Source organism: Boleophthalmus pectinirostris, unplaced genomic scaffold (genome assembly GCF_026225935.1).
Source record: "Boleophthalmus pectinirostris isolate CB_2022bp ecotype Guang Dong unplaced genomic scaffold, ASM2622593v1 HiC_scaffold_12, whole genome shotgun sequence".
Lineage (NCBI taxonomy): Eukaryota > Metazoa > Chordata > Actinopteri > Gobiiformes > Gobiidae > Boleophthalmus > Boleophthalmus pectinirostris.
The window spans coordinates 30,271,789-30,281,606 of record NW_026571018.1 but is presented as its reverse complement, the minus strand read 5'-3'; the positions used below and the strand labels follow the sequence as shown (position 1 = coordinate 30,281,606).

General features: G+C 39.4%; 1 protein-coding gene and 1 long non-coding RNA gene across 5 annotated transcripts; both read right to left on the bottom strand.

Moving 5' to 3' along the window:
- Nucleotides 1-299: 299 nt before the first annotated feature.
- plac8l1 (PLAC8 like 1) lies at nt 300-6,656 on the bottom strand. 4 transcript variants are annotated; one of them, XM_020917902.2, is made up of 4 exons: nt 6,570-6,656; nt 4,134-4,369; nt 3,197-3,333; nt 300-1,199 (listed from the first exon to the last, which is right to left on the bottom strand). In XM_020917902.2, the coding sequence occupies exons 1-4, from the start codon at nt 6,590-6,592 to the stop codon at nt 1,068-1,070; spliced, it is 528 nt and encodes a 175-aa protein (XP_020773561.1). In that variant the 5' UTR covers nt 6,593-6,656; the 3' UTR covers nt 300-1,067. The 4 variants fall into 4 exon arrangements, with proteins under 4 accessions (XP_020773561.1, XP_020773562.1, XP_055004600.1 ...); XM_020917903.2 differs by having other exon boundaries at nt 3,210-3,333; XM_055148625.1 differs by having other exon boundaries at nt 300-1,194; nt 3,210-3,333.
- A 136-nt stretch (nt 6,657-6,792) lies between these two features.
- On the bottom strand, nt 6,793-8,181 carry LOC129407516 (uncharacterized). The gene is made up of 3 exons (XR_008631586.1): nt 8,059-8,181; nt 7,906-7,985; nt 6,793-7,626 (listed from the first exon to the last, which is right to left on the bottom strand). It is a non-coding gene; the product is annotated as an uncharacterized LOC129407516 (long non-coding RNA).
- Nucleotides 8,182-9,818: the final 1,637 nt, after the last annotated feature.

Genomic DNA, 9,818 nt, shown 5'->3' with positions numbered 1-9,818 from the left:
GGCTATTACTCATCCCTCCATGCCCATCCATAGAGAACAGACCACATAGTGCACTAACGAACGCCTTTCCACAACGTTATGTGGCATATTTAATAATAAGGTAATAGAGGTTACAAATATTCCTAAACAGTTCCTAAACAGTTTTTTTTTTTTTGTGGCGGCACTTCCATTTAAACAGGAATCCCATTCATGTAATGGAGAATTTTCCGAAACTTTTTGCATCTTAAATATGACAAAGTCGTATCAGTCGGTTGTGTCAAATGTTCAATGTTCATGTGCACCCACAAGTCACTCTGCACTGAGACTTTAAAACGACTTTATAATACATGTAGAACTTATTTTCTGTAAGGATCAGCATCCCTGTAAATAACAATACAACATGAATAATGTAAACAAGTAGGTGTGTTAATTTCAGAGTAGTTTCATTGTAGTTAGCTCCTCCCTGCAGGCAGATAAAACGAAGTTTCCACCAGCATTTTGACCACAACTGAAGAAACAGCTTGGATGAGTTGAGAAATATAACCATAATAAACTTTTGTCCAGCTGACAAATTGAATTTCTGATATGAATATGATTTTGACAGCTCCTAACTTTCAGAATATGATGTATTGGGAAAATGATTTCTTGTATTATTTGTTTATTGCTCTTTTGCCTGGTTTTATAAATGTGTTTCGTAAAGCATCTTTGATAAGCCCTCTACAAATAAATAGATGTATTGCATAGATATGTAGTGAGAAAATGTAACCAGTCCAACTTTATTTATGACGTACTTAAAAACAACAAGTGCTGAAGAGAAGGAATAAATAAAAAGAAATAGAAAAACTCAATAGAATGAATCCAATAGTTTCAAGTGAAGATTTAAACAGCATAACGTCCTGGTTTCAACTTCAATGTTTCTTTCAGTGTCCTTATTTTAAAAGTAGCTCGTGAGAATTTTCATGTATAACCCAAAGACACCTGGCATTTCCATAGTCAGTTTCGAGCCTCTATCGATTCTTCATACTTTTCATAGCAGCCACCTCTTCTTCTTCTTCTTCTCTGTCCTGTTTTTGTTATTTGGGGCTGCTTCAGGAGCTGTCCAAAGCTGTGATCACATGGTAGGTCTTTGTCTTCATCCTCTTCGTCATCTCCCTCTTCATCTGACACAGGGCCAGTGGGTAACAGCAGCACACGGTGGTCCAGTCATCACAGACACTGCCCTGAACAGAACACAAATCAGACATATAGAAAAACACACGCGTGAACAGGCATTAGTGTTTTAATCAGAGGTGGAAGAATCATTTTTGTTACTTAAGTTAAAGTACAGATACTGGAGCAAAAAATATTCAAGTAATAGTTTCCTAGTATTAAGTATTAAGAAAGTACCAAATTAAAAATGTACTTAAAGGTGCACTGTATAAGTTTTCTGGTGGTCCGTTAAATGCTTCCGGATGGAGATGTTATTGCTTTGCCTAAAATGTTTCACAGTATGGCATTAAACCTTTCTATCTTCACGGAGGCCAAACCAAACCAAATTACACGTCAGATCTATGGAGAGGCGAATCCGCTTAATAATAATTCACTCTTGTGAGCTTTAAACCATGTTACAGTGTTGTTCAGTCGAGCTGAGTTGGCTCAAATCATCCAAATGATTCTAGTGAAAGGGTATGGAGTTTAAAAACACAGTGGAGCACTTTCGGTGTATCAAAAGGTGGAACAGAGGTTTCTGCATGAAGAACTCAGTCTAAATATGCAGGTTTTGTGTGATAAACATGTGTGAATGAAACAAATCACAACTCCAGGTATGTTTGTGATGAGGAAACAACATTATAACCTAGATCAGAAAATCAGCGCAGCGCAGTTTACAAGGGAAATAAAGGAGCCTATTTATGTCAAGAAACACCTTCCCTCTCTCAACAGAAATGGTGCACTCTAATATAATCTACCATCTGTTTATAGAAGTATTTAAACCCATGGAAAAGACCAGAATAAGCCAATCAAATACTAATCAGGTACTTAACAATGCAACAAGCGAGACAGCCAATGCACAATAGGGACATAAAGACATAATGATGTTAGCAAGTCAGTTTCACTCTCAAACTCCTTTGGGGCTGGATTTAATAAACTCAGGTTAGGATAAAGCCCAATGATTCAAGCCAGTTTCATCAAATTGAAAACGGCTTCAGGATCTTAAACATCTTGACTGCGAAAACGACGTCCACATGTCCATCTACAATGAAGCGCTACTGGACAAATGAGGGATTACCCATCATATTCCAATAATGTGTAGGCTACTTCTAAAGAGCTGCATCACGTATTTCAACTATTGATACTTTGCAGCTGATGTCATCAATGTTCTCTGGGATTGTGATGCTAACTGTAGGCTCTCCTCTGTCTGAAGCTTTAATTCAGTGGTCCCCAACCTTTTTTGCGCCATGGACCGGTTTTATAGCCAAGGATATTTCGCAGACCAAGTGTACAGGAGGGGGCGCGGTACCTCCTGTTTTAGTCCTGATAATTCTGTTTTACTCCTGGTTTAGTCCTGGTTTTAGACCTCTTTTAGGCCTGTTTTAGAGGTGTTTTAAAACTGTTTTAGACCTGATTTAGTCCTGGTTTAGACCTGGTTTAGTCCTGGTTTAGACCTGGTTTGGTCCTGGTTTTAGTTTTGGTTTAGACCTGGTTTGGTCCTGGTTTTAGTTTTGGTTTAGATCTGGTCTAGATCTGGTTTTAGACCTCTTTTAGGCCTGTTTTAGACCTGTTTCAGAACTGTTTTAGACCTGATTTATTCCTGGTTTAGACCTGGTTTAGTCCTGGTTTTAGTTCTGTTTTAGTCCTGGTTTAGTCCTGGTTTAGACCTGGTTTTAGTCCTGGTTTAGTCCTGGTTTAGACCTGTTTCAGAACTGTTTTACATCTGATTTAGTCCTGGTTTAGTCCTGGTTCAGTCCTGTTTAGTTCTGGTTTAGAGGCGAGACCCACACGACTTTCGGGAGGAGACACGGTCCAGGCAGCATATGTCTGTAGAACTTTACTGCATAATAACAATAATAATTTTATAATCTGTTCCTTGGAAATATCAAAGATACACGTTTGTTTGGTTTTGTCTGCTGGGTTACAAAATTATTAAAACGTAAGAAACACCAAACCGTTACTCTGTACACAGTCAATACTTTTTTACTTTTATATCATTTCATTTTTACTTTCATATACACTCACACACCTGGATCTTGTACCTTTCTCTGATTCCAACTCTCAGTGCGAGTGTGGAGCCGGGCAGGAGAGGCAGGCAGAAGCTCTCTCCAAACTGGTGAGCCAAACTTAGGTCTAAACAGCACGGTACAAAAGCTCCAAGAATCCCTGAACACAAAGTGGAGAAGAATGTATCATTAAACATGCCATTCAAGAATATAAATACATTTTAGGTTTCATTTTGTGCTACTAAATGTGTGCCAGTTTCATCAAGATATATTTTTTTAAAGGTCTGAGGTGCCAGTGTGACTTAAATAAAATACTGCAGTAACACCAAGTACCACCTACATATTGGGTTTTCCAAGTATACCAGATCTAAATCAGGTCTAAAGCAGGACTATTTAAAGTTTAAACCAGAGCTAAAACAGGTGTCAGATATAATTACACAACAGCCATACCAGTTTTAAAGGTACATTGTGTATAGATATGAAATTGCTCTGTCTGGAATGTTCCGCAGTATGACATTAAACAGGTCTACTTTATATTTATTCAGTTACAGGTGGTTTTATGGCTCAGAAATACCCAGAAAAAAAGGTATTTTGACTTTGAACAGGGTTACCTCTCCACAAATTTGATCTGTAGCTTGACCTGGTTTGGTCTCCATGAAGATAGAAAGGTTTAATGCCATACTGTGAAACATTCCAGATAAAGCAATAACATCCACAGGGAAAAGCAGGTGGTAAAGTTACACAGTGCTTCTTTAAATAACAAGGACAAAAATGTGGATTAAAGAAATAACTCTGACCTGTGTGAATTTGAAATATTAAGTGTATTTATTTCTTGTCTTTTGGAGATTTTAAAGCTGTAAATTCTGCTGAAATTCAGTTTGTTGTAAGAATTAAATAAATAAATAACAAAATAACACAGATATTATTGAGAATTATTTGTAAAATGGTGTATCGTGTTACCTATGGTTCTGTCACTGCAGACGTCAAACAGCTCGGTGCTCCAGTCTCCACCAGTCTGTGAGATTGTTGTGATGGTCGTCGTGGTGACGCCCAGACCCGGCTGAGTCAGGACCGGGTCTGACACCGTGGGAATGACCTCTGGCCTCCAGCTCTCCTGCTCACTTCCTGGGATGAACTCTGCCATTTGCTGGTATTGGACGTCTGATGGGAGGCGCTTGGAGAATGAAAGTCTTGGTCTAAAGAGAAAAAATCGTAGTTGATTTTTTGTTTTATTTTGTACACATGTTTTGAAGATGTCTGTAATAAAAAACATTGTGATGTATAGCCTTAAAATTATGTACTCCTTTTGTGAAAAAAATATATATATATTTGTGGAGTCTAGCAGTTATGTTTAAGGTGCACAGTGTAACTTTTAGAGTAGAGGGTCTATCACCTGCTCTCCATAGACGGTATTACTTTGTCTGAAACGTTTCACATTGTAGCATTAAAGGGACAGTTCAGAATTTTGGACAAAGAACCTCATTTCCTAGTGGCCAGAGTTTTGGAGATGTGTGGAGACACTTTAAAAAAAATTTCATCTAGTCCTTCTATTTGCAGAGATCGCTGGTGCTAGGCTAGCTCATCTCAATGGCCATAGTTATCCTGCCACTAAAAACAATCTTACCCACTCCACAAAACACCTGAAGCAAAACTATTATTATGCCAGACTGTTGATGTGAATGTCTGTTTTGATAGAATAATGTTTGAAATAAAACTAACCTTGCATCGCATGAATCGTTACATGCTGATGGACTATTTTCTCACATATCAGTCCGCCCCTGCCAAGCTTTCTATCAGGAAGTACAACTCGCTGCTGCTGCTCAGACATAAATCCTTCAAATGCAATGCTGGTTTTACTTCTAAAATGATTCTATCGACACAGACATTTACATTGACAGTCTGGCGTTATAATAGATTTGCTTCAGGTATTTTGTGGATTCTGTAAGACTGTTTTTAGTGGCAGGCAAACTATGGCCATTGACATGCACTAGCCTAGCACCAGCGACCTCTGCAAATACAAGGACTGGATGGAATATTTTAAAAAGTGACTCCACGCATCTCCAACACTGTGGTTCACTAGGAAATGAGTGAGCTAAATGAGTGTCCAAGATTCCGAACTGTCCCTTTTAACTTATCCATCTTCATTCAGTTATTAGTGTTTTTATTGCTTCAAGAACATGCACACCTCTACACAGATCTGACTGGTATTTTGGTCTGGTGGCATTACCTTGTTTATGTCGAGATAGTTAAGCTTAAAACATTATTGTGAAACATTCCAAGTGCAGCAATTACATCGTCATGGTATATTCAGGAGATATATTTATTATTATTATCTTTTTTTATATAGATTTTATTTTTACTTGTAGCCCATATTTATAATTATGCTTTATCTGACACCGGTCTATTACTATTTTTGCTTATTTTGAATTCATTATTACCATTTGTATTTTGACTGTCTGTTATTATATTTACTGTAATGTGTGAGCTACGGTGCCCACATAATATCCCATTTAGCTCAATAAAGTTTGTCTAAGTCTAAGTCTATATTACCCCAAAAATTATGGGATGGGATAGTACTGAAAGCATTCTCTTGAAAACTGTCAAAATAAAAACAAAAGTACTTTTAGCCAAACTCTGCAAGTATACATACTAGTACATTATCAAAGTAGGTCAAAGTTCAGCCAATGTTCAACTGTCAAACGATACTGTCAGTAGATTTTTTTGATGGCTACAACATTCTGAATACAATTACACAGTTTTTTAGGTGACACACAATTCAACAATTAGTATGTAGACAAACTAAGCATATTTTTGGCAATAAAACACCTGTAATTAAATCAGTGAAAGATGAGTTTATACCATACTGTGATACATTAAAGCTGCATTATGTAACTTTTCACATGGAGTGCTGTCACCTGCTTGTTTCTATGGAGAAGTCATTGCTCTGCCTGGAATGTCCCACCGTATGACATTAAACAGCTCTACTTTTATTCAATTACAAGTGGTTTTATAGCTCAAAAATACCTAGAAAAACATTCTGGCTGTGAGCGGGGTTGCCTCTCCACAGATCTGACCTGTCACTTGGCCTGGCTGGCTCGCTCTTCATGAAAATAGAAAGCTTTAATAACATACTGTGAAACATTCCAGACAAAGGAATAAAATGTCCGTGGAGAAAAGCATTTGACGGACCCTTCACCAGAAACGTTACACAATTCACCTTTCTAACATTAACCTTCACAAACAAATGCGTAAAATGTAAATGTATGGAGAAGCCTACTGAAGCTTACTGCGAGAAAAAGCTACAGCATTCTAGAAGGCACAAAGCCAAAGTGAGCCGTTTGGTGCTCTAATTCGATTGTGCGTCCGTGACACAGTGCGCCGCTAAGACATACTCACTGGTGTGTGACTGCCTGCTCCATGACTGAGGGGGGCTGCTGATGCTGGTGCACTGGAGTCAGCAAGAATGAGCAGACTTAAGGGGGGGGGGACCACGCCGACACTGTACCCAGCGAGAGGGTGTGTGCGGCGGGCAGATAAAGCCGCTCTGAAGGCCCCGGAGCTGGGTGACAGAGATAAGAGCGCGGTTGTGTAGTTGCCACCCAAAAGGAAAGCCGGGGCGCGGAACACAAGTAGCAGCGTTAGCAGATGAGCATCAGAAAAGCAAAATGGGAATGTCGGGCATGGAATTATCAGATGTGTGGACGGATGACTCTTTGAGATATTTTTATTATTATGAGAAACTGTCTGCAAAAATATCAAGACAAAATGTGGCATAGTCATCATTATAAAGGTCTCATATTGTGCTAAATCAACTTGAGCTTGAAGTCATGTTAGCTTGTTGTTATCTTATCAAACAAATACCTCGAGTTGTGTTTTGTTTCACCGTTCTGTATTGGACCATTGTGGTGAAGAGGGAGCTGAGCCGGAAGGCAAAGCTCTCGATTTGCCGGTCAATCTAAAATCCTCCCCTCGCCTATGGTCATGAGCTTTGGGCAATGACAGTAAGAACGAGATCCTGGATACAAAGCCAAAATGAGTTTCTTCTGCAGGGTGGCTGAGCGCTCCCTTAGAGATAGGGCCTGCTTTGGCAGAAGCCTTATGCCCTCAGCCATCACATTTCTAAACACCAGACCCCACTGAGTGTACTGTAATGTGTCTGTGTGTTGTGTTGTGCCGGGTTTTTGCTGTATGTAACAAACAAGTTCTGTGTGCGTGCAAATTAATTTCCCCTTGGGGACAATAAAAGTCTAAAGTCTAGGGTGAGGAGCTCAGTCACATGGGAGGAGCTCAGAGTAGAGCCACTGCTCTTGTAACCACACTGAACTTGGTCGTGCAAAAGCCCAGCTTGGTTGCAGGAATAACCCATCTGTTCATCTTTCGTTCGTTGTATAGTTTATCTGCGTTGTGTTGTGAAGAAATGGCCAGGACACGGTGCTGTCTTTGTGGTTTTAATCTGCATGAAACAAAATATGTACTGGTCAGGATACCGTGATTCAACACGGCGAGCAGCACTCTACAAGGATAGCAAGTCATATTAGCTTCTAAAAGTTAGCTTCTGTCACAAGTCCATTACAGTGTAATAACTCATACACTGCACGAAATATTAGCTCATAAATGTTCTGGATGACATAAATAAGTTGTACAATTAGGCTGTGATATATAATGAGCAATTTAACTGAAATTAAACAGAAATACACAATTTTTACCAACAGAGCTAAAATCAGTGACCCACCTCGTGCCCATCTCTCATGAACTGGCAACATGCTCTCGGCGCCAGGGGCACTTATCACTACCGGTCACCACAAGAGGGCTCTACTCAATCAAAATATATTAGTCCAATAAATGTAATGACAAGTGGAATAAAATATCATGTAATCATCGTTACACTCTTCCACGTCGAGAGGAGTCAGCTGAAGTGGTTCTCACATCTGTTCCAGATGCCTCCTGGGCGCCTCCCTTGACCAAAGGTCAAAATGCTCAGTTCCACCGTGTGATGTCATTAAGTGGTAATTTTCAAGTTAGCAGCTACCTTTCAAATTTTGTTATGTAGAGACAATTCCAGGGCTTAGATTATCCAAATGATTCTAGTGAACAGAGGCGGTTCTAGGGGAGGGGCCACAGGGTCCCTGGTCCCACCTCTAATCTAACTGTACCCTGAAGTGCCACTGTTCTGTCAATCAACTGACGAGAAGAACAACTGGAGTCTTCAATGATCACTGATGCAATTCCAACCCCAAACTCTTGGTGACAGTGGACCTATTGTGTTTTTTAGTTTTATTTATTTAAAAGGGACAGCACATATTCATGAACACACACTTGTAAATATGCCAGAATGAGCCTGAAGGCTACTTTTCATCTGTAGTCTCCGGCAGGTCAGAGAGACATAAGAACATAAAACACGTCACAATAGACAAACACACAAGTATGACATACAACACTGACATTTACATAGGAGCAGACAACTTAAGAGAAGAAAGAGACCTGTGGAGGGCTTTTTTTTTACTGATTATGCTTGTATTTACACTATACTGAATTAATCATTTGTGTGCTTGGATGTACCCTGCACTTGGCCCCTGAATGTTACATGTGGCCCCTTAATGGCCCCTGTTTCAGGAAAATCCTAGAACAGCCACTGCTAGTGAAGGTTTAAAAACATGTTGGAGCACTTTCTGTATTACCTCATGACATCACAAGGTGGAAGTTTTTTTGTTTGAGAGAAAAATTAAATATGCAGTGTTTGTGTTGTAATGTGTGGTAGTGATCCGGCGGAGAGCGCTAGCTATAGCCCTTAACATGTGCTCTGGGATAGCTGAGAGAAGAGCGAGACTTTCTGATTTCCACTGATACTTGGTTTATTACACATTTAGAAACCATACTATGCCAGGTCTCCACGGCGCTAAGTCTGAATCATACATGAAATAGGAAATAGTCCATTTAACACCGGTACCGCACATTACTTGAGTTGTAGAGCACAGAGGTGTGTGTCCATTACATTACACAGCATCGCAACAAGCGAGTGACCTGTGACCTGTGACTTGCAGTATAATAGAAAATAAAAGGGGCGCCACCTGATGGCGCAATCAAGTATTACAGAATCAATAATAATATAAATGTAATACTGACCGTTACAGTGTGTTAAACATGTGTGAATAAAACAAAACACAACTAGGGGTCTGTTTTTGGTGAGGAAACAACATTATAACAAAGATAAGAAAATAGCGTCACATGGGTCTTTTAAATTCTCATAGGCCAATTGATTGTAGTATTGCAATGGAAGTACATATTACATAAAAATGGGAGTACATAAAAGTGAGGGTGATATGGTTCAAATTAATCTATTAAGGTTTAAGTTTTGCTTTTGACAAAATGTTGTGTCTAGTTTGATCCATTGTTGTTGAAATAAAATTCCAAATTCCATTTGTTCAGCTGCTTTTCTCTTTCTTTGTCTAATCAGTCAATACCACTTTGTCTCCAAGAGGCAATTTAAGCACATTGAGCAGTGAAATACAGTAATAATAGAAAGCTCAAACAAAAGACGTCTCAATGCAGCTCAGACAGGCAGGGTCAGGGCAGTTGGAGGACAGTAACAGCCCTCAGGACAAAAGTGTTCATCGTCTCTGCCCTGAAGCCTGAGTATCACAGCAG